Consider the following 25,154-nt stretch of genomic DNA (forward strand, 5'->3'; position numbering starts at 1 on the left):
CATGTATACATCACTTCATGGGACATTACATTGACTTACATGCATTTCCTGGAGACTTATCCTAACCTTAACCAAAACCAACACATGCCTAACCCTAACCCTAACCCTTACCCTTAACCTTACCCTAACCAAGTCTTCACCCTAAAATTAATGATTCCCCTCATGGGGACCTCCATTTTGTCCCCATATGGGAGGCGAGTCCCCACACGTGACTGTGTAAACAGATGTAGGTCCCCACAAGTATAGTAATGCTAGGACACACACACACACACACACACACACACACACACACACACACACACACACACACACACACCAGACATTAGCGTTACATAAGCTGAGTGCCATACGGCTCTGTGGGAGCTACAGCACAAGGTCAGATCAATACCTCCCCCCACCACACACTGTCACTGTCCTGAGAGCTAGAGCAGAGAGAGGGAAAGAGATACAAACACAAAGAAGGAAAGGAGAGAGTAGGGATAAAGTCCCTGACAAAGAGAAACAAGGAAATTGGGGCAAGAGTGAAGAAGCGACAGAGAGGTCCAGACAGAGAGAGCTTCAGAGTGATTCTGGCACAGATACAGAAAAGAGGCGGGACTGAGAGTCAGGAGGACGGAGAGAGAGAGAGAGAGAGAGACAGGCTTGTTGGCCGCTGTACAGAAGAGACAGGGAAGCCCTCATGGAATCTGACAGTGATGAAAGAGTTCTGCGAGTGCATTGACAAGTTCTCCAGAACTGCAGACGCTTTCTTCTCCTCTCTCTGTTTTTGACCCATGGCATTCCCTCAAATCCCCTGCAAAGCTCTTTGGCTGATTCAAACACACACGGTTTCATGTCACAAGAAGCTACGACATGTAACGTTTGTCAAAGGAGTGCTGAGGAACAAATAAGACTTCAAATGTCACTTTCAAGATGTCAGAAACCGTAATCACAGCCGTCATCACAGTTTAAATTCAATTACTCCCAGACAAATACACTCAAAACAAGGAACCAGGGAAGCAAAGCTAGACTACAGGATGGAGCAACACAACGGCACAGGACACAACACAGCTGCAGCAGAGGGAGTGCTCAGTAAACTGCCTCCCACCGTTGCAGACAGGGTTTTGGCCTTCAGAGTGAGGTGCATCTGGAGCAGGACGCCCACACTGAAAGACTAAACCCGTACATTCAGGTACAGACCTTCACAAGGCTCTGTTCCTTCGTCTCCATCTTCTGAGAGACAAATGGAAAAGGAACCGAGTAGAGATGTTATGGATGGTAAGGATCCTTGCATATTACATATGATCTATAGCCTATAATGAAAGATTCCAACAGCAAACCAACATCTTTCCTCTTTCCTCCTCCTCAACCCCAATGAAACAGTATCAATCTATATCATAATGAGGCACTAACCAGAGACACACCATCGCGCTGATAGACCTGTCTGTACGTTTCTTCAGCGACAGTAACCCTGTGATCCATAAATAAATAAAACCAGGTGACTTACTTCTCTCTTTCCCCGTGGGTGGGAGCTGTGGGAGTTGCCGTCCTCTTCTACTGGACATGGGGGTGCTGTTGGGACTGGTCTGGACTGATCCACTACGAGGATGCGCCCTACATGACAAACAGTGGTGGACAATGGGGTGAGAGAAAAGCATTAAGACAAGTTCTGATGGTGGATGCAGGGCCTAGCCGCGTCGCACCCACATCACAGTTTGAGACAAAGTAAAGGAGTAAACAAAAAATGGATCAAAGTAGTATGATGGGAGACTGATTAGAAGCAGTTATTTTAATTTAGCATAAAGCCTAATATGTATATGTAATATTATATTTACTTGTTTTTATGTATGTCATTTTGACGCTTAACTGGAGATAATCAGTAAAAGCAATTATTACAAAGTAGTAAGATCGTAATTGAATTTAAATAACTAATAGTGGGTATAAAGCTCCATGAAAACAGTTTTGGCATTGTTTCACATTAACATTTACAGTAACTTGTAAAGATGACTTTAAATCTACAGAGGGTCCTGGATCTCTAAATATAAAACCAATGCACACAGCAATGATGTTTGGCACATGGCATGGGAGTGGAGGGATACATCAACAGTAGGTAACTGAGCTGCAATAAAAAAAAAAGAAAGATGCCAGGTTTGAATCGCATGTGCAGTCGAGTCATCAAGCTGCAAGGAGAAAAGAGTTCAATGCAGGAACAGCAGACCAGTGCGACCATGCGTTCAGACTGTCCCCAAAAGGCTTTCAACTCAAAACAAAAAGAAGAACAGAAACAGAATGCCATCACAGGATCAAACGGCATCGGTTGATGTTAGTAATGAAATCAAACTATAATGTTGGCCCATCACTGCTATACTCACGCAAGCGTATGAGCAGTGTGCACTAAATTAAAAAAAACAGCACGCCGTCTACGGTGTCAGGATAGTCGTGCCTGGAACATGTGTAAAGAAAATACAGCACCGGTGCTTTCAGGGGACAAAACAGAAAGTGTCTAGAAAGGGTGGAGGGGTAGTCGTGAGGGGGAGGTGGGTGGGGTGAGGTGAGGTGGAGGGGTAAGCAGGGTATTGGGAGGGTGGAAGTAATGTTGCAGTGGGAGTAAAGTTAGTCAGGCTGGGGGAGGGGCTCATGGGACAGGGTCTTACTAATGGAGTTCTAAAATGGTTCTAGTGATGCAAGCATTTAGAAAAGGTGAAGCTGCTCTGGGGGCAGACATAATTATTTTTGATTTATTTAAACTCAGTGTTGGATTGAGAAAACCAGAGATTGTTTTGCTGTTACCCGAATTGTTAGCTAGGATTGTATATTAACAAGAAAAAACAGGTGTCAATGCTTACGAATACAAGAGAATGACTACTTTAAGATTTGACTGTAGACAGATGTCTAAGCAGGCTAACAAGCTTTTCTAAATACCCTGTTATGATGATATCTGGATAAGATAGGTAGCTGTACTAGTAGCGAGGTTAACTAACTTGGAGTGTATTTACAGTATGTTCCCCACCTCCACATATTAAAGGCTCAGCACTGCTTCAATCCTTTATTCAATATAAAATGTTAATTTCCCTAGGCCAATTTGGTGTAATCACCCACCTGTAGTTCATACCCTACAGATGTTTTCCTTTTTGAGATATTCGATTTTTAACATTCAAACTAAATCTGAAACGGCCATGTTTTTGTTCTTTTGCAATTTGAAATGTAAATACCCCTTAACAATCTCTTACGGATGGCCTTAACTAACATAGGGAAAAAATGATATATTGTATGTATTGCATATTCAGCTGGCTTTAGTCTAATAATGTAACCGTGTGTTTTTGGTCTACTATACAATATTTGAAGCTAATGTTTAAATTATCTCTCCCTCCAGAGTGGCTGTGCCTCAGGGAAATGATTGTAGGACTAAAACTCCAGTCTGCTAATGTGCTAAGATGGTTAGCGTCTCCGATCTGGGTCACACCTCGTCAAGGCAGGTGAGGGGGGGGCGGACCTCCCAGATGGCAGGGACGGCATGGACCTCATGAGCGAAGAGTCGTGGGGGCGTTCAGTGGAGCGCGAGCGGGACGTGGGGCGCTCTATAGAGGGCCGCTGGTCTGCAGAGCGGGACCTGCTGTGATACTCGTGTCTATCCATGGCTCCGTGGTTCCTACAGAGGTTATTGAGAGATAGGCAGGCACTCAGTGGGGGCCCCAGCAGGGCCGGGACCGTATGTTTGGCAGGGTTTGGAAGCAAAGACATTAGCTCCATCCTCAAAACTTCTGTATGTGTTAGAGTAACAAACCTGTTACTTTGCTTGTTTTAACCCCTTTGCTACAGATCCTATTATCTACCTAGGCAGGCAATCAGAATGAACACCATGTATGCTTCAGTTAGGGATACATTTGCATTTCACTGTGATTGCACTGTTTTGAAATGCATCTACAGTTGACTTGATTTTCACTCTCATGGACTAACAAAGCATCCATGAGCAGATATCTGATTGATATCATGTTTGAATCATGTTAGTAAAGCCTCCAGCTGGTTTTGTTAACTGGTCTTCCTTAATGTCCAGTATATAGTATTTGCATATTGTTTGCAGAAAGTTGACTAAAACAAGTAAAAATACAGATTTGGTGGTTTAAGTGAATTGGCAAATCTTAGTGAACAGAAAAAAGCAAAGTTGATCGTGTGTGGTGAATACAGTGTAAGGTGGTGCAGGAGCTTGTGCTGTCTCTACGTGGTGGCTGAGTGTGGATTTGTTTAAGGTAGAGTGAAATGTGAGGAATAGTGAGTTGTATCTGGACATTACATTTGGCTAGTTATAACTGGTATTTTTGGCACAGGGAGGATGAAGGTTGTTAATCCTTAGAGCTGGAGGGAAAAAGCAGGCGAGGTTTCTCAACAAGTCAAAATCATTGATATTGTACATGGATATTGTTGAACCTTAACAGAGAGAAAATAAGATGAAAGAACATTTTTATAGAACCACAATACACTTCTCAAATAAAATAAATAATACAAAAAAGGAAATATTCAACTTTGGAGGTTAAGATCATGCATGTCTGTGTATCTGTAATTGTAATGTAACGGTTTTAAGCTAAACCATTTGACTATATGTATTCTAAAGCATAGCATAGCCTTCTACAAACAGCTGGTAGCTGCATCTAAAAAGGCTAACAGACACTAACATATTTGTCCTAAATAATGACCTTTATGTCTGATATTGTGGGATAAAACGTTTGCTTCTGATTCCTTTTAACTATTTGAATTTTGAATTCTACCATGTCACAGTCTTGTAGTGCCTATAGCCTTTGCAGTATGAAACATTGTCCAGTAGAGATGTCCTTTTTGTCTCAAAGCAAAACAAAGGCTCCTCCTTCAGTGACCTTAGGAAGCCTTTAACACTCATTACCTTCATGTATTTGCAGTGATGCTAGTAGATGCAGTAATCAAGCTTCTCATTGGGTGGAATTTGATGAATATAACCATGACATTCACATACTGCGCTTCGGCGTAGCACTGGATTCAAAACATTATTAGTGTGTACTTCAAAAAGCTGCTGTTTGAATGTGTGTGAGCGGCGGGCTCATGCACTTTAACAACAGAACCATGACAAACATTTGCTCATGTTCTGGAGGGATATCACCTAAACTAAGACACTTGCCAACAGGCTCAGACTCCACTAATGCTCTCCGTTTCTTTTCCTTTTGTAACTTTATTCTGCCCTCATTTCTTTTCTCAGCGTTGCTTTTACTCTGCGTGGGTGCAGACAGGAGCAAACAGTATCTGTATGAAGAAAGGAGGGGAATCTACTCTATTCCTCCGTGGATCACTGGGAGGTGAGCTACTATCTCTGTCGTTTCAGAACAAATGCAGAGAGGGGGAGAGAAAAGAAGAGGGAGGGCTCTTGTTAATGGCTATCTAGGCTGTAGGCTGAGCCTGTAGGCTGAGGCTGTAGGCTGAGCCTGTAGGCTGAGCCTGTACTCGAACCAAGCTGGGCCTCAGGGAAACTTTGTGACACTTTAATAAAGTCAGTCAGGCTCTCGGGCTGGTTTCTGAGGACTCATCACTTTTTCCCTCCTGGAGGGGGGGGGGGAATGGCACAAACGTCACAGTATTCCTGACTGAAAGCCAGATGGCAGAGGGTGAAAGATTGAAGACAGAGAAAAGTGGAGTCATTTACAGTGTTTCTCTGGAAAGGGGATGATGTGAGTTATTTCTTGTTATTGGTGCATCATGACGCTGGCGTGGGTCCTAGGGATGGATGGGTGTCAGCAGGCCTTTCTGTGGGTGCTTAAAACGGCCTGGCAGCCCATTTTGGCCAGACACAAGAAGCCAAAGGCCAAACGGAGACTTTACAAAGCTACTGTGCAGCCCAGAGCAATGCATCATAGATGCCATTGTATGGCGAGCAACAAGCAGCAACCAACAGCATGTAAACAAAAGGACAACACTAAAATTCACACACACCACTGAGCAACATTCTGCTGTTGGTATAATGTACATGACACCAAAGATAAACAAGGACATCAACAAAGACACAGTCATGTGCTGGCCAGCCCTAACAACCAGTATACATAGAGCTGGCCTCGACAACAGACATAGCTCAGCCTCAGCATCCAGAGGCAGTTGTGTATTATTATTTGACATCTACACAACGTCAGAGCTGTGATGACACTTTCACAAAACCGATATCAGACAGGATATCATTTTCCGTCATCACAAGTACGATCACAGATAAATTAAAGACGGACGGGGGACAATTTGAGGAGACCACAACATGGCGGATGCACAGATGCAGCAGCCGTGCATGTCAATACCTCTCGTAGTCATAGTCCGAGGAATAGGCGCCCTCTGAATGGGCGCGGGCCATCCTAGTGGAACGCAGTAACCTGACTGCTTCCTCTCGGCAGATAGGGTACACGCGATGGTTGCGGCTGGCGGAAAAATATCACAACTGGTCAGCATGGATTTATTCTCCAGAGAAAAGGGGAAATAAAATAAAAACAATAACCTGCAAAGGAAGAAACCTTGGACAAGAGCTTTTGCAGTCCCCTATAGACTGTAGGTATAAGGTATTCCCATGACAGCCTTTTCCATTTGGTCTCTATCTGAACTAACACTTATCCCACAGATCCACGGTATTGATAAACTGAAGGCTAACCTACACATCTATACTGTGAATGAACAACCTCTGCTGGACAAAACTTCAAACCATAGATCACTTATTCATTTTCAGAATTGCAATTGTCACTCTATTTGCTCATCTAGGAATCACACGTGACACATTTTGAGAAAATGAAAGGAATGTTTATGACTGAGTTGATGAAAAGAGAAAATAAGCAATGCTTACACTGGATGGATTAAGTGTATGGTCAATCATTTTCTCCATTTTCTGTATCACCGAAAAGTAATACACATTATGTACATAGTTCATCTTCAAAATGCTTAACCCAACATAACACCGATGGCACTGACAATGGTCATGTGAAGTAGCCTCTTTAATGCATCCAAAAACATATTGTGCGATGCTAACCTCGTTAACTTAGTTCAATACATACTCACTCCCAACTTCTTAGCTATGGGCCTTTACTGTAGGTACCCCTCTAGCATTTGATTCGAAAAATGAACTTCCGATGTAGGTTTTTCGGCTTTTTAGATGAACTTGATTAGGTTAAGCAACACAACTTCATGGTTAGGCTTAATAGAGATCATGGTTTGGGTTCAAATAACCACATTTAACATCCATCGTTGTTTGATCTCAGATCTAAGCAGAATTTCACACTCTTCATACCACCTCTGTTGTTCTGATTGTCTAAAAATGCAACCAATGCATTTCAATTGGTATCAGACACAAAGGGACACTAAGTAAGAGTCACTTTTTTGTCACTATTAAGTTGGGAGTACGAACAAGTTGGGTAGTTCGGCTTAGTGTCACTATTAAAGTAAGGATCTAAAAGTGCATAGAAAACATGCCATCCTGTCAGTGCCATATGTTCATTGCAGATGGGAGTTGAGAGGGTGTTGGGGTGGAAAAGTGCAGAAATAAGGCTTCATGCATGCTCAGGAAAAGTCTACCTGGGGTCCTTTTGAGGATCATCAATAGGCTGAGTATGTCTGGTTCGAGGTAGGGTGAGAAAATGGCTGCAACCACATGGAAGGAGGAGAGAAGACAGAGATGGATCTGAGATGGCGCCGAGGAAGAAGCGGAGGAGGAGGGAAGGAGGGAGGAATAAAGAGAGACAGAGAGAGAGAAAGGATTCAAGATAGACAGAATCATAGGTAGACAGACTGAGAGGTGAGGAGACCGAGGGAAGAGAGATAGAAAGATACTAAGAAAGCTTGTAGGAAGGGTTGATGTCACAGTTTCAAAGAGGGGAAAACCGGCATGTAAGATTAGAGAGGCTGAGAAATTGAATGGTGAGAAGATGTCATCCTCAGCGTTACAACACACACAGATGAAAGCAGTGCAGCGAACACACCAGCAGCATTCAGGGAGGAGAACTGAACAGGAAAGTCCTGAGACACCTGAACCTGCTTGGTGTCACTTCTACTGACTGATTAACATCAGGAACATTACATAGATATCTTCCTTTTACAGACACAACATTTCAAAAAGTAGGATAATACAGGAATACAAAATAAACCTTTTTTAATAAAATAGCTGCCTCACGAAAAAAAGCTATACAGATTCCAGAGGAGATTTGTCTGTATTGAGTTCTGGTGCCTTTCCAAATTCTCCATGACTCATTTCCTGTGTTGTTTTCTACTGTTTTCAATAAATAACTGGACGCTGTTAATTAAAGCAGCTGAAATACACTCAAGTGAGCACTGTCCCAGACAATTTAGATAAGTGCATTTTCTGCATCTGACACTGATTTAGGCCAAGCCTCAGAAATATCAAATAAAGTTAATTGGACGGGGGAAAGTAGCTGCGGCCTGGCAGTGCCAAGGCTATGATTGGCCTCTTGGAGCTAGATTTTCCAACCCCCACAGAAAGAAAGCGCTGATGGAGGATAACTGACCACTTCGCCTTGACCACCTTTCCATAAACATAGCGAGATACATGCAAATAATGAACAGTGTTGTACAGCATTTGTAGGACAATCTCCAAATGTTTCCTTAGCCTAAATCTAAGAGGGAACAACCTTATTGTTCATTAATATTCTTATGCAGTGCAGTCTTTACCATGTGTGCGGTTCATGTAGGCCTTAACTGGGATGCAACCTTTCTGATAAAGAAGTGTATGCTGGTCTGGTACAAGCTATTTGCTGAGTTTGTAGGATATGATTTCTCTTTTGGACGTTTGGAGTATTACTGTTTGTCGACATGATGAAGAGAAGATCAAGCAACTATTAATGTAAAGGTAATCACACATCAGTATCAGGTAACATAGTATGGTACATTTGTTTCAATGGAATGGACAAAGTTGTTCATTAAAGGGACAGTTTACACAAAACTCAAAAATATATATTTTCCCTTTTACGTTTTAGGGAATCAATATTGTTTTGGTGTATGTTGCCAAGTGCTGGAGATATCCGCCATACAGATGTCTGCATTATCTCCAATTGAATGGAACTACATTTTATGACCCGGTAACTCAAGATAATCCACAGACTTTGTTGGAAGCAGTGTGCATCTACTGAAGACAAGCAGCTTGTCTGGGTACAGTGAGAGGTTATCAAAACTGGCATCCTCCTTGGCTGTGCTGTAACGTTAGCTACTGTAGCTCAGGTGACTCAGAAGAACCCCTCTTGCTTGAGTATATGCACGCTACCTTGTGCTCTGTGATGCAGTAGGACAAAGGGTTTCAATGTATTTTTGGCACCACAAGGAGAAACAGTAGGAAGGAAGACATCTCTAGCGTTGATATCTGCAACCCACACCGTAACAATCTAGATTGATATATAGCACTACAGGTAAGAGGAAAATATGTGTTTTTATTTTTGTGGCAAGTGTCCCTTTAAAAGCAGGAATATAAGAACCCATACACAATATCAGCGAGTTTAAGGCAAATGGCATCGAGCGTATTTCGTGCACACACACCTCCCTGCATGTTTACTCATCAGCCCCCACTTGTGCCTGTCAGCATTTGTTCCATGCATGCCAGCGTATGCACATGCATCTACTGCGCACAAGTGTAAGCTGGAGTGTGTGTGTACCTGTCAGGAGAGTAGTTATCTTCAGACACACTGTGGTGGTCCACTCTAGTGGAGGAGCTGTACTGAGAAGGCCTAAGGTCAAAGGCGGGGTCCAGACTTCTGCTGTGTGACAGAAGTAGACTGGATCACCCCTCGTGTTCTTTACACTCTGCCCCCTATTGGCCAGGTGGAAAATCTCCTCATGTTTACGTGAGGCATTTTGGGTTAATCAAGAAATACTGCATAACAAGGGGTTGTTATAGCATTTGGAAAGCAGTACAATGGCTTACCCCTAAGGATCCCTGAGAATGGAAATGAATGGATCCTCTTTCAAAATGTGTTTGTTAATAAACGATATTAACAAATATAAAAAGTGTATATATAAGTCATAAAAAACCTTAAATCCAATATGAATAGTAATAATAATTAAGTAATAATACTTGTTAATGATTTTTACACATCTGGTCATCCTTCGTGGAAGAAATTACACATCTCTCATAAAGAAAGCATTCATTTTGTATAGAAATGTTTATATAAAATAATAGAAGCACCTAAATGTCATATAATATATGTTTGGTCATCTTACATAAACACACACAAGAAATGCAGCTAAGTAGTGGACTGAGTGTAGTTACCTGGAGGGGGGGGGGACGCTGGGAGAACGCGACCGCGCCCGGTTAATGTCAGCTGAGTGGGAGCAGTGGTTCGACGACATCACCTGATCAGGGACAGACAACGTGGAGCTCTGGAAGTCTCGGCCATTAGACCGGTAGTCTGTGAAGGATGGAGAGAGGAAGGCAGGACACAATTAGGAGGGGAAGGTTTTTCAGAAGGCTCTGTATACATATACATGTAGTGCCAACAGAATACTGCACTGGTGGATTATAAGACAAATACAACAGTCATAAATGTCTTTGCTAATTAACAACTTATGAATTCTCTTCACTTTGAGCAGGTGAAGAAGCCAAATCTGGAGCATTTGATAATGAAACATGATAACAGCTAATGATGCCGATTCGTAATGGAACAACTAAACTTTACAAAATGTGCACTAAAAGCTAACCTGCACAGGCACTGCTTTTAATTTAGCTGAGTCTGAGTCTATATTCGAAAATTAAAAAGACTACGTTTCAATGAAGTTGTAATTTCTATCCACAGTTAACACTGTGCATTAAACATGAAAATAGCCTTTAAAAATCAGAAACATTATAATGAATTTTCTCTGCAGGGCTGATTGGTCCGTTGAATTTGAAAGAGTTCATTAACCGATAATCAGACATTACTAGCAGCCACGGTTAAGGTCAATGCTTAGCACTTTTAAAGTTGATTGATATTCAATAGAGTGCATAGCACATTCAAATGAGTTAAAGAACAAATCAAAAGTTAAAAAAGAAGGGAAAGGTAGGAAAATGTGGAGGTAGTGGTAAGGAAATGACGACCTTCACTTGGGGAAGTTGGGGAGTAGACTTTTTTGCATTTGTCAAATTGAATGATCCACATGTGTACTGTATGTACCAGATAATAAGAAACATATAAAGCGCAACCGACAACTGTTATTCTACCCCATTTAAAGGAAATACAGTCAGCAGAGTTATTGCAAATACTGCGGGGTAAACGGAGATGTGTTGGAGCCTGTTTAGAGAGGGGGGTTTCACCGGAGCTGAGCAAAGGGGTATTCCCTTCACTGAGGATGAAGGTGACTGACATGGTGAGGGGCTGATGAGAATGTTAAAGAGTTCTCTGTGGCCTGCATCTGCTTATAGGGATGCGAAACAATAATACATGCTAAATCAATAGCAAAAGCATCTCCTTCCTGCAGTTTACCAACAGCTTCACTACAAACAAGGTCCCCACCATTTCTGTGATTTTCAAGTAAAAGAAGAAAAAGGCTGGTTATAACTGAGAGAGAACAGACTTGCCAACATGGTAAAAGCGATCCTCTAACTTTTCATTATGCGTTGCCGCCTATCTCAGGATCATTTCCTTCAAGGTTGATATCTCATGTGTGGAAATGAAAGTTATTTTCTAATATTCTTTCTGCTTGTCTCTCTGGCTGGTTACAGCGGAGCAGAGCTGGTCTGATGTGCAGCGTGGGCGTGCTGCTGGAGCCTCGGTGAGAACAGCAGAACAGAACTAGATCTCAGCGCTGCCTCTGTGCTGCTGCTGCTGCTGCTGATGGCTGCAGCATTTCACACCGCTAATATGGTGTATATACATACATAATAACCTAATAAAAGTAAATGTAACAACTACTACAGTGCAACAAAACAGGAATATTAAATGTGGTCTCTTAAACATAAGATCTCTAGCATCTAAAGCAATATTGGTAAATGATTTAATATCAGATTATAATATTGATATATGCTGTCTCACTGAAACTTGGTTGAGACATGAAGAATATGTCAGCATAAATGAGGCCACTCCACCCAGCCATATCAATACTCATATTGCCCGAGGCACGGGCCGAGGAGGTGGAGTTGCAGCAATCTTTGACTCAAGTTTACTTATCAATACTAAACCAAAATTAAATTATACCTCCTTTGAAAGTCTTGTTTTTAGTCTTACGCATCCGACCTGGAAAACTTTGCAGCCAATCTTATTTGTTACAGTGTACCGTGCACCAGGTCCTTATTCAGAATTCTTATCAGAATTCTCTGAGTTTTTATCAACTTTGGTTCTTAAAACAGATAAAGTAATTATCGTAGGTGACTTTAATATTCATGTTGACGATGATAAAAATAGCCTTACTGTTGCATTTAACTCTATATTAGATTCTGTTGGTTTTTGTCAGAGTGTAAATAAACCAACCCACTGCTATAATCACACTCTCGACCTTGTTCTGACTTATGGTATTGAAATTGAGCAACTATTAGTCGAACCGCATAATCCTGCTTTATCCGACCATTTCTTAGTAACTTTTGAAGTACTGTTACGAGACTACAAAGCATTAGTCAAAAGCTCCTGCAGCAGAAACCTATCTGTTAGTGCTATAGCCAAATTTAAGGAAGAGATTCCACCAATACTTAACTCGATAGCATGTCTGCATGTAAGGGAGGAAACTTATACAAAATGTACACCACCCCAAATTGATCATGATGTTGATAGTGCTACAGATGCGCTGCGAATAAAATTAGATTCTGTTGCTCCTTTGAAAAAGAAGAAAATAAAACAACATAGATTAGCTCCATGGCATAATGCCGAAACCCGCAAAATAAAGCAAAAGTCGAGACAACTTGAAAGGATATGGCGTTCCACTAAACTTGAAGAATCTCGTTTAATTTGGCATATTACTCTCAATGAATATAAGAAAGCACTGCGTAAAGCGAGAGCAGCCTACTACTCTTCATTAATAGATGAGAATAAGAATAATGCAAGATTTCTTTTCAGCACTGTAGCCAGGCTGACAGAGAGCCACAGCTCGATTGAGCATTCTATTCCCATAGCACTCAGTAGTAATGATTTTATGTGCTTTTTTAACGATAAAATTGTTACTCTTAGAAACAAAATTAATGACCTCTTGCCTTTGACCAGTATAGTGTTATCAACAGCTCCCGGAAACGTAAGTTCTAATATTACACTAGATAGTAAACTAGAATGCTTTTCAGCCATAAACCTTGAACAATTAAATTCAATGATTCTCTCTTCTAAACCATCAACGTGCATGTTAGACCCAATTCCAACTAAGCTGTTGAAGGAAGTTTTTCCATTAATTAGCACTTATTTATTAAATATTATGAATATGTCTTTATTATCAGGCTATGTTCCACAATCATTCAAAGTAGCAGTGATAAAACCGCTTCTTAAAAAGCACAACCTCGATCCAGAGGTTTTAGCCAATTATAGACCTATTTCCAATCTTCCGTTCCTCTCAAAAATTCTTGAGAAAGCGGTCGCAAAACAGTTGTGTGATTACTTAAAAAACAATGATTTATTTGAAGATTTTCAGTCTGGCTTTAGAACACATCATAGCACAGAGACAGCTCTGGTTAAAGTCACAAATGACATTCTAATAGCCTCTGACAAGGGACGTGTCTCTATTCTTGTTTTGCTCGATCTCAGTGCTGCATTTGATACTATCGACCATGATATCCTATTGCAAAGACTAGAGCACTTAGTTGGCATACAGGGAACTGCTTTAGACTGGTTTAGGTCCTATCTATCTGAACGCTCTCAGTTTGTACGTGTCAATGATGAATCTTCCACGCAAACCAAAGTTAGCCATGGAGTGCCACAGGGCTCAGTGCTCGGACCTATTTTGTTCACATTATATATAATTCCGTTAGGCAATATTATAAGGAATCATTCTGTACATTTTCATTGTTATGCGGATGATACTCAACTATATTTATCAATCAAGCCTGATGAAATTAATCATCTAAATAAAATTCAAGACTGCCTTAAGGATTTAAAAACGTGGATGACCTTAAACTTTTTGATGTTAAACACGACCAAAACTGAAGTTATTGTACTTGGCCCGAAGAATCTACGAAACAAATTATCTAAGGATATACTAACTATGGATGGCATTAATTTGGCCTCCAGTGAGACTGTAAGGAATCTTGGTGTTATATTTGATCAGGATTTATCCTTTAACGCCCACATAAAATCAATTTCAAGGACCGCCTACTTCCATCTACGTAACATTGCAAAAATCAGGCATATCTTGCCTCAAAACGATGCAGAGAAACTAGTCCATGCATTTGTTACTTCAAGGCTGGATTATTGTAACTCTTTATTATCAGGGTGTACTAAGAAGTCAGTCAAGTCGCTTCAGCTGATTCAAAATGCTGCAGCTCGTGTACTAACCAGAGTTAGGAAAAGGGACCACATTACTCCTGTTCTGGCTGCCTTACACTGGCTCCCTGTAGAACACAGGATAGAATTTAAAATTCTTCTTCTCGCCTACAAAGCCCTTAATGGGCAGGCGCCATCTTACCTTAAAGAACTCATTATACCCTACTGTCCTACTAGGGCATTGCGTTCCAAGAATGCAGGGTTGTTGGTTGTTCCTAGAGTCTCTAAAAGTACAATGGGAGCCAGAGCCTTTTCTTATCAAGCTCCACATTTGTGGAATCAGCTTCCAGTTTGTGTTCGGGCGGCAGACACCCTATCCGTTTTTAAGAGTGCGCTTAAGACCTTCCTTTTTGATAAAGCTTATAGTTAGGGCTGATTAGATTCAGCCCCTAGTTTTGCTGATATAGGCTTAGTTTGTCGGGGGACATCTTACTTCTGCCTTCTCTCTGTCTATACCTGTTTACTCTCATGTTCCGATTAACCCAGCTTCCCCAAATGTCTTTCTTTTTGGTTTCTATATACGCCGGGATCCGGAGTCATGGATGATCCTGCGCTCCTCTGTCCTGGATCGCGAGCCCTGGATCTTGAGTCGTGGCTGTGGTCCTGGATCATAGGTCCTGGATGGATATCCTCGTGGATTCATCTTCCTATTATACACATGCATTTCCAAACATTTGGACTACCTATGTTGCAAATGTATTATCTTTTCAATTTACACACGGCATCTATTGCACGTCTGTCCGTCCTGGGAGAGGGATCCCTCCTCTGTTGCTCTCCCTGAGGTTTCTCCCATTTTCCCCTTTAAACTGTGGGTTTTCTTCGGAAGTTTTTCCTTGTACGATGTGAGGGTCTAAGGACAGAGGGTGTCGTATTGTCATACTGATATTTTGTACAAACTGTAAAGTCCACTGAGACAAATGTAACATTTGTGATATTGGGCTATATAAATAAACATTGATTGATTGATTGATATATGATATATATAACAGCATTGTTAGCTGTTTAGACCTAGGAAGGATTTGACAGATGGTGGCATGTAGGAGGTAAGGCTAAGGTGGACAACATTTAGCTTTAACTCATCATTATGAACTACATGTAAGGGCTGTAGAATGATGACACCGTAGGCGTTCGGCTTGTTACTTCACTTTCAGGATCTAACTGAGGCGACTGAAAAAAGCTAACAGTAAATATCTTCATGTAGTCGAACAACCAAAGTAATTGTGTGCCCACAAAAAGTGTTTGGATGTCATTGGAGCCAAAGATCTAAGACTAAGCTAAATGAATAATATCAGGTGTTTTATCGTAGCACTGAGAGCTCTGGGATTCTGCCAGATGTTTCTTGATTTGGACAGTGATGGTAGCCAGGCTGCTAGCTGTAGCTATGTTGCTAACAATGTAAAACAAGTAGACTGATCTTCGTGTTGTATATACAAATTATAATATTACAATAGGTTTCCACTTTGAAATAAAAACTAAATTATAATATTCCCTGGTGAAAAATCAGATTTAAATATAAAAAACCTTTTGTTACTTATCTAGACTTTGTCATTTTGTTTCAGATTTTAAATCACTTTTAATTGTTTTAATTCACATGCACTCTGACTTTAATATATTACCTGTTATTACTCCAACACCATCTTCACAATCATAGTCCGAGATCTCACTGTCACTTATCCTTTGGGATCCTATGAAATAAAGAGAAACCAGGAGAAAACAGGAGAAGAGGGAAAAGTCTTTTTTAGTACCGTGGTCATTTATGAAGCAGGGTTTATTTGGATTATGCCTCCCTGGATTGAATGGTTACACCTAATGAACTCACGTCACCACACCCAACAAAAACAACAACTGTTCAAGCAAGAGCTTTTGGAGTTCAAATATGTGTCAGCTTTAACAAAAGATATCTGCATTGTACTGCTCAACAAAAACAAAAACAGCAGATCTCCATTTTGAATCTGGGGCATTTTGAATGACACATTCCATCATTCAAAAGACATTGGAAGATGGGGGTGGGAGAAGTGATGCGGCGTTACAGATCTTTCTTCATCTTCCCCAGAAACCTTATCGTCCCTCTCTGCCCCTTCTCTTTAAAGTACGACCCCCTCCCTGAAGCCCCCCATCGCTTTCAATGTTCAGTCATCTTAAATCAACTGGACAAGTGTGCTTTATCAGAAATGACAAGTGCTGCACTCTGGCAGTGCCGCTCCCCACCTCTCATATCAGTTGGCTGTAGACTTTTTACAGCTGTCAGCTCTTTCACCTCACACTTACACTAAGGCCCAGAAAATCATCCTGGTGGGGGGGGGGGGTACAGTGAAGCTGCTCTGAGTAACACTACAGTCAAACAGTACGGTCGCCTAACGAATGTAAACCAGCATCTGAGCACATAAGGGGGCCATCAAATGGTATACTTTGGAGCTTGGTCAAGGAAATACAACGCTCTTTTTGAACGGTTATCCGATGTATATCACGGCAATTTCAACAACATATTCACATTCAACCCTCCTATTGTCTTTGTTTCCCCCCTTACTTTGGTGTTCGCGGTCAAATTTGACCGGTCCTGTTTTAACTGCTATTACATTAACACAAAAACCATTCATCATCACCAAATTTCATTTAACACCTTTTCAAACTGTACATATTGTATCAGACTACTGATATAAATGAAGAACTGTAGTAAATATACAAAGAATAGACACATAAGGGGGGGGGGGGGCACACATCTAGAGTATGTATGTGTGTGTGTGTGTGTGTGTGTGTGTGTGTGTGTGTGTGTGTGTGTGTGTGTGTGTGTGTGTGTGTGTGTGTGTGTGTGTGTGTGTTTTATCTGATCCGGATGGTTACTAATTCCTTTTCTTTATGGCGGTCATTTTTGACCGGGAACACCATGGTGTTACAAAGTTGACTAAATCATCCAAAATTCAATGAAAGTGGTGATCAGCAATTTGATATGTTCAAATGTCTACTGTGAAGGATATCATAAAGCCTTAATGCAATCGAATGTAAAACAAAAAAGTTATGATTGATGAAAGTAGTAAATCGGTCAGATTTCACCCAAAGACAACAGGAGGGTTAATATCCACAAACACAAGCCAAGCAGGAAGGGCTCCAAAATATTGTTTTTTTTCTTCATAAAAGTGGAAATGTTCCAACAACAAAATTAAAAACAAACAAGCGCATCACAGAGGAAAATCAAGTGGTCAGAATCAACGTCTATTGGGACTGGCATCAGGTTTGGTAGGATTTGGTTTTGGGTTGCAGGACTCCCTGTACAGTACATGCACGCTTTGTGGAAGAGAAGGGGAGGAGAACCAGGGTCAGGGACAGAAAAACACTCAGATACTCTACAGAGCAGCACTGCCTGTGAGAGCAGGGGGCCTTTACCTGAGTTGTATGAATAAGAGCCTTTGTCTGTGAAAGCAGAAGCAATAAGGTTGATGTGACATGCATGATAAAGGCAAGATATGCATAAACTGCTGTACAAGCTTACAAAAACTACAGCAGTTAAAAAAAACAATGTATTCTTTTAAATCAGGACATTTGCCAATTACTTATTATTAGAGATTAGAAAGATGATCAAGCCTAAATCTACTATATTTAAAGATATTCATTTTTGTTACGTGAGCATGCCAGTTTGTGTCAACAACAATGTCTGCTGTCAAGATTGTTAAAATGGTTTTAAAGTGTAGACAGACAATATAATGTACTGTCTTTGGTAAAAGTCAAGTTATTCATTTAACTTGGTGTTGAATTGGGTTTGTTAAATGTGTAGCCTTTTGAAACACACTTCTTTAGAGGTGTGTGACATACTGTGTGATTGACAGGGGGTAACGTACTCTGGAGCCGTCGTGTGGGGCTCTCTCCGTGGAGCTGCCTGCGCTGTGTGTTGGGGGAGGCACGTGGGAGCGGCATGGAGGACACGTCGTGGGTTTGTAGCTTGTACCAGTGTGGCTCATCATCCAGAAGTGCTGTCTCCAGCTCAATAAGGATCTGTGGGGGGTTAAGGTCACAATAAAGCATGTCTTCGCTCAAAATAGTTGCATATGAACATAATTTTCTCAATTATGAAATTATAGCAACTCACAAAGTTACAGTTACAGTTAGCCAAGATTAGTTATTCATAGCATTTTTACAGTTATGTAAAATATCTAAGCTCACTGTCCGTGTCAGACAAGGTCTGGACAACCAAAGCCTTTTAATGGACAAGAGCTTCATGAATGGCTTGCCCCCAATCTTGAGGATTAGCTGAGTGAGCATCAGTGAGTGTCCCAAATGGTTGGGCTTTGGTTTTCTTACCTCTCCCAGGAACTCGCTCTCCTCCTCCCTCACCCTGGCTTGGTCCCACAATGTGATCTCCAGCATGCGCTCCCGAAACTCCCGCCGGTGCACCGGCGAATACATAAAGGTCTGGTTCCATTTGGGCTCTAAGGATTTCTTTACCGTTTTTGTTCTCCTCTTGCTTTTGTCGCTGGAGGAACAATAATTCAAACTGTTTTTATTTACAACCATGATAGGGAACAGCCACGAATACAACAGATTAAAAACACGACACAGCACAGAACACATCACCCAGGCATGCTGATGATGGCAGTGAGATGGCAACAAGACTGTCCTAATTCCCAGAAAATGTCCACTTTCTTCATCAATGCTTAAGAAAGAACTGCTTAACAAGGTGCAAAGCTGCACAGAACGTCCAACAAAGTCAAAAGACACATCCACTAAATCCCTACAACTTTTTATGATGCTAATGTAGGGCTGCACCGAATATTTGTATTACTTTTCAAGATTAGACTACACTACACTATTTACAACTTCTTTGATCCAAACATCTATGATTTAAAAGGAAACATATGTACAACTTTAATCTGTTGAATAATTTTATGAAAATGTAGAATATTTGTTGATGATTTCTGAGTTGAAGTCATGTATAAAAGAAAACTTTAGTACCGTCCTGTTCTAATTGTTAAAAAACAATGACGCATAACATTTCAATATCACTGAACACAATCTATTTTCCTTAATCTCACTTTGTACTAATGTACACTGTCTTGGTGAGTGGAGTGAACTAATGTGACATTAAATGAGTGGGGGGTGTATACAATGCTAACTGTTTCTACTCTTACCTTCTATCGGGGAGGAAGTAGATTTTGACGTAAGGGTTCCTGGGGCGGCCGTCTTCCCTGGGGGGCAGGTCTTTGGCGCCCAGGATGGTGACAATTAGCTGATGGCCCACTTTGTCATACCATAGTTTGACCTGCAGGGGCAGAGCACAGACAGCTGCTGAGAGACGCTCAGGGCCAACAGGAAGGAGAACACAGAGAAGACCACTTCCTCCAATTAGAAATAAAGTTAGTGCATAGGTGTCATCATTTATTGAGTCTTCTCCTGTATTCACCCTTCAGGAAAAAGGTGGTATATGTCTGCCTGTTAAGATAATGTCAGGTCACATGCTTGGCAGCGCAATTTACAGAGCTTAAAGGGACAGTTGACCCCAACATCAAAAATACATTTGTTTTCTCTTATCGGTAGTGCTGTTTATATACCTGGACTATTTTGATGAGTTTTGATGAGATAGTTGAAGAGATGTCTGCGTTCTCTCTAATATAATGAAACAACATTGAACTCGGCTTGTGGGCTCAAAGGGCCAAAATGTCTCTTTTCAGAAGACGCAAATGTCAACCTTTTTATGAAAGGTGATACGGTTAAAATAAATAACTGCAGCAGGAATCTTGTCACAACAAGGTCTGTAGTTTATTCTGAAGGAGGCACTGCTGTTTAGGGTGAGAGCCATTTGCTGCATTATATTAGAGAGAAGGCAGACATCTTTATGGCTGATATCTCAAACTGTTTGCACTCACAACAAAACAAGCTAGCTAGATGAATAGCACTACAGGTCAAATGTATTTATTTTCATTTTGGAGTGAACTGTCCCCTTAAGTGCTCATTAAAACATGGACTCACTGTATCAATGTTAAAATTGTATGATAATGCTAATATATCAAAATCAGATATTAGGAACTTAGTGTCATTTTAGTTTGATGCGTTTTACAGCGTGATGCTATGTTTATGGATATTTTTTTCACTTTATTTTACGTGTTGTAAATGTATGTGTTCATCTTTCTAGTAGCCACTCCCCCTGCTGAGAGGAATGAAGCTCACTGAATGGTATTTTGACTGAAGTGATTTGCTGTGCTCTGTTGGTATGTCTACCTGTGAGGATGCTGCCTCTATTCATTAACTATCGGATATTCAATGGGCGTTCACATAAGGAAATCAATCATGCTGTTGCGTGAATTATTGAAGACATTTCACATTAAAAGGGAAGTATGGACTCCAAAAGAAGACACTTAGAAGAAGAAAAAACTCCAACTGAGGCCTTAGTAGATGAAATGAGAAATAAAACTTCTAAGCTTGTGTCCATACTTCTGTAAAATGTGATAATGGAAAAAAGGTCTGCACCAATTCAAAGTATCAGCTATACATGCAGCAACGCAAGAGAGAGCATTCAAGACAAGTCAAAAGATCTTCATGTAGGCAAAACAGACACTAGAGGGCTTATGGGAAAACAAATTGTACCAAATCTTCTCAAAACCTGTAGCCCACCAAATCACCAGATGCTGCAAAGCGAGTGTACTGTACAGTGATTGTGTTTGAATTTGTACAAAATATTCAGTAAAGATTCAGATTGAATTCTTATGGATTATATTATAAGTGGTAACACACGTGGTTCAAAAGTAACGTACTCAAAAATAAGTGGCTATGAAATGTGTCCATTTTAAAAATACACTAACAGAAACATACAAGCTTTACAAAAGTACACACAATAACACATACACACAAATAAAAACCTACTTGTACATTCAACCTCCATAAAATGTCATTACACCCCTCTTAATTTGAATACTCGCATCTCTATCTCGAGCCATTATAATAATGTATTGTGTGAGATCCAAACAAGGCTTGTTGATGGTAATCTTAACTCATCACATTAACATATTGTCAGCTGTAAGTATTAGTATAGAAACTAACCGAGCCAAGAAAATCAATTCAAAACAATTATTAAACAAAACCCAGAGAGAAGACTGATAATAAAGACGACAGAATAAGAGACCCCTTGAAGTGAAGGAAAACCTTCAACTCTTTGCTCCGTTTGGAATTTTCTATTTTGCAGGTACAATTTGCTTGAACTCTGGAAAGGAAATGCAAGTTGGTTTCCAGCACAGGACGGCAAACTTGTTTTTTTTTCACTGCAACATGAAACTGCAGACCAATCAACCATATGATGCTTGAGTTGCATAAGTTTAACTTGCACATGGAGCAGTTCTCCTGTACATGTGCGTAGGGCAGAGTTACAGGCCTGGGTTCATGTTACACTGAGGCAGAAAATAACTCAAGTCCTTTGTCCTGAGAAAGTTCAGGGAGACACCCTCCTGCATTTCCAAAGATCACATACGTCCAACACGAGTTATGGTGAAGTGTCAGATTAGGCAATGGAAGAGTGTCTCCTTAAATGTGTTTAGATTAGTTGAGCATGCATAACCTAGGAAAAAATGAGGTGGAAAATGATTTATAAGTCTTATCATAACAGTGATACCAAGAAATCAAACTGAAGAAAATGACACAATGCACTGCACTGAGGGAAACTTGAAGCTGCCATTTCCCCGAGAATGCATTTTCCAAAGTATGGAAACAGTCAACAGTCAATGAGCAAAGACCAAATAGAGATTGTGCCCTTCAGACGGGGCCCATTACCTGGACCCTAGGGGTAAAAGGCGTTGTTCTTCTACTAAGGCTTTGGCTCTGGATAAGCAAAATTAAACAAAAAAAAGGACAAGAAAAGAAACTGCAATAAAACCAAAACCCAACAAAACAGCAACACAAACTCACAATACACTCTTAACAACAACAGCAGTTTGTAGTTTCAGATGTTGGATTTGTTCTTATTTCCTTTTTAACTTTTGATGTAATGCTTTACTAGTTCTGCATTGGCTTTTTCTCATTTGAAATGCCACACAATCATTTTGAATATTTGACAGCTATAAAAGCGTCTGCGTAGAATCAGTCATTGGACATTAATGATCTTAGAGGGTTAATTCAATGCACTCAGTTTTTTAAATAATCGGTTGTTTCATGATTCTTTACATGCAGAACATAAAAAGGCATGATCCGGGCAAAATCTTGGGGTTTGCAAAACCCTCAAAGGATAAGTATATCATACAACCCCATTACAAACATCCCTTTACATTTAATATTTCTTGGGAAAAGCTACTACAGTCCACTACAGCAATCGGAACCATCCAATGTACCAAAGAAAACGTAACAATTGTAACATTTTACAATTGTGGTATGACATTTCAAACTAATGTAAATCAAACTCAACTATTTCTCATTCAAATATATATATTTTTTTAGCCTTTTCCCTACTGGACCCTACATTTAAGTGCTGATTTTATTCAGCCCTTTACCCATTTATCCCAGGAGAGCTTTTATACTGGATAATGAACAACACGTGGTAACCTGATCTACACGCCTGTACTGGGTTGGTAAAGGGCCAGCTCAACCGGCAGAGTAAGAAAAGCTCTGCCCGGTAACCAAATGATTTGAAACAGTATTTAAGGTATTATTTGAGTCCATTCCTAAATATAGTCAAATGGACTAAAAACCCATTAAAATGTTCATCAATTTAGTCTTTAGTGAGGATTTCACATAGTCTGTATGTCATGCTGAGGTCACTTACTGAGAGCTGACCTGACAGGTACTGGGGGGCGTCCCTCAGCATGCTGGGACTCATGGGGGACGTGACGGAGATGGACGGGCGATCCACCTTTTGAGACTCAAAAGAACTCGAACCTGACAGGGCAGGGACCACACGGTCAGATCAGGTAGTGAAGACGTTGGTTTTAATAACATCGAGAGATACAATGAGAGATGGGGGATGGTTGTGAGGAAGATAGAAAGACAATGACAAGAAGAGAGACAGAAAGAGGGCAAGAAAGCATGCCGTAAGAAAGACAGGGACACAGAGAGGCAGAGTGACAGAACTCTCAGAGACATTTCCTTCACTTGATGTTTCTAGGCTGATAATAGGATTACATGGGGTAATGAAATAGCTTAAAGATTCTGAGACTGAGACTCACTTGATTCCAGTTGTGCATGTGTGCTGTCTGGTATCCTTGGAATATCTCTGGAGAAAAAAAGAGTATGAGTGTGAGAGACAGGAGAGAGGGAAGGGGTGGAAAGGATCAATTGGTGCTACTGCTGACTGCACTGTGCTCTAATGAGCGCATTAGTCTTCATTCAGCAGCAGCTCCCTCAGCAGCACACAGAGGGTCAGCTATAGGATTGGTAAAGCAAAGATGTTGCTGTTTTCCACTCTTTACATTTGGAGTCAAAGCAAGGCAGCAGGCTGTCATTTTGCTGGGATGTGTTGGATTGGAAGGGGATAGATTCCCAAATGTTGAATAAAACAAGTACGCACCACTCATTAAAAAATATATTCTGTGGTAACACAAGCTCTCTTCACCTCGAGATGTCCTGAAGGCTCCATATTATAGTGAGCTCAGTAATGCAGGCAGTGACTTGACCTCAATGAGCCTAAAGACATAACAACTGCAATTGTTTTAAAGATAAAAATATCAATAAAAGTATTAAGTCACTAATGATGCAATTCCTGTTATATAAAATCACAGATTTGATTTGACATGTGATTATTAAATGTATCCTTTCCAACTGATTATTCGTTCTTCATGCTGAAAGAGGTCTGGAAGCTATGCCAGTTATCAATTTGTCAGAGGCAGGTTGACACTGTAGACAGGACAGATAAAGTAATCGTATTGTGTGCCAAACACAGCAGTTACGATCATATAATGCTGTGCGTGTGTGACAGTCACGGTGAGCTCTCACCCTATAGGCCGTGAGACCACCAGCTCCACCTGCGGCTCAGGCTTGGAGTCTAGAATGATATTGTAAACTTCTTTAAATGTGGCTCCTTGTAAAAGCTTCCCGTTCCACTCCAGCACCTGGTCACCTGCAAACACACCAGACACACAGGATAACGTTTTGCAGTGTAGAAAACACACCTCATCATGTGTGTGTGTGTGTGTGTGTGTGTGTGTGTGTGTGTGTGTGTGTGCGTGTGTGTGTGTCTTTAATACCTGGTCTGAGATGTCCAACAGTGTCTGCTAGACTTCCTTTCCTCACTTTAGTGATGAAAGCACAAAGTCTACCAGATTCTGTCATCTTGCCTCCCACCACCTGTAGGAGCAGATTAGCACTGGATTAGCACTGAAACACAACTTGATTTGTTAGTGTTATTATCACTGTGTTATTATTATGGGGACTTGCGAACCTCATGCCTCTCATGCAGCTTTCAGGAGAAAACCGATTGTTTTCCCCCAATGTATCCCAGTGATGTCATTGCTTTAGTGTTTGCCTGCGAGGTATGAATCCTCAATAAAAGCCTAGATTTTTTGTAATGTTTAAGGCTATGTTTTCTGCCCAGGGACACACTCAGTGGTTCTGTAACAGTGCAGGTCCGTGGGCTTCAGCTGTACTGTAAAGACCTGAGCTGCTGTACTCAGCTTACATGGGCATGATACAAATCAAAATCCCTCTTAATGGCAGCTGAATGCCAACATACAAAGGAGCTTAGGGAAGTCTGCTAAATGAAATGGCTTTATGTAACAGGCAGGAGCCGGAGAAGGAGGCTGGCAGTGAAAGAGATGGAGATAGAGAAAGATGGACAGTGGGGGGGGGGGGGGG

The 25,154-nt window shown here is 40.9% G+C and overlaps 1 protein-coding gene across 39 annotated transcripts in view; it reads right to left on the reverse strand.

Moving 5' to 3' along the window:
- rims2a (regulating synaptic membrane exocytosis 2a) overlaps positions 1-25,154 on the reverse strand; it is a 172,623-nt gene that overhangs the window by 42,343 nt on the left and 105,126 nt on the right. For 12 of the 39 annotated variants that reach the window (XM_034229009.1, XM_034228994.1, XM_034228926.1 and 9 more), the window contains 15 exons: positions 24,548-24,647; positions 24,297-24,420; positions 23,531-23,577; positions 23,131-23,243; positions 22,146-22,193; positions 19,517-19,647; positions 18,690-18,882; positions 18,230-18,383; positions 17,778-17,804; positions 16,013-16,081; positions 10,238-10,376; positions 9,624-9,725; positions 6,282-6,398; positions 3,443-3,628; positions 1,487-1,593 (listed from right to left, as the gene is read on the reverse strand). In XM_034229009.1, the coding sequence (XP_034084900.1) occupies positions 1,487-1,593; positions 3,443-3,628; positions 6,282-6,398; positions 9,624-9,725; positions 10,238-10,376; positions 16,013-16,081; positions 17,778-17,804; positions 18,230-18,383; positions 18,690-18,882; positions 19,517-19,647; positions 22,146-22,193; positions 23,131-23,243; positions 23,531-23,577; positions 24,297-24,420; positions 24,548-24,647 (1,657 nt within the window). The remainder of the gene's footprint in view (positions 1-1,486; positions 1,594-3,442; positions 3,629-6,281; positions 6,399-9,623; positions 9,726-10,237; positions 10,377-16,012; positions 16,082-17,777; positions 17,805-18,229; positions 18,384-18,689; positions 18,883-19,516; positions 19,648-22,145; positions 22,194-23,130; positions 23,244-23,530; positions 23,578-24,296; positions 24,421-24,547; positions 24,648-25,154) is intronic. The other 27 variants (XM_034228974.1, XM_034229056.1, XM_034229125.1 and 24 more) reach the window with 18 other exon arrangements.

This window comes from Gymnodraco acuticeps, unplaced genomic scaffold (assembly GCF_902827175.1).
Source record: "Gymnodraco acuticeps unplaced genomic scaffold, fGymAcu1.1, whole genome shotgun sequence".
Lineage (NCBI taxonomy): Eukaryota > Metazoa > Chordata > Actinopteri > Perciformes > Bathydraconidae > Gymnodraco > Gymnodraco acuticeps.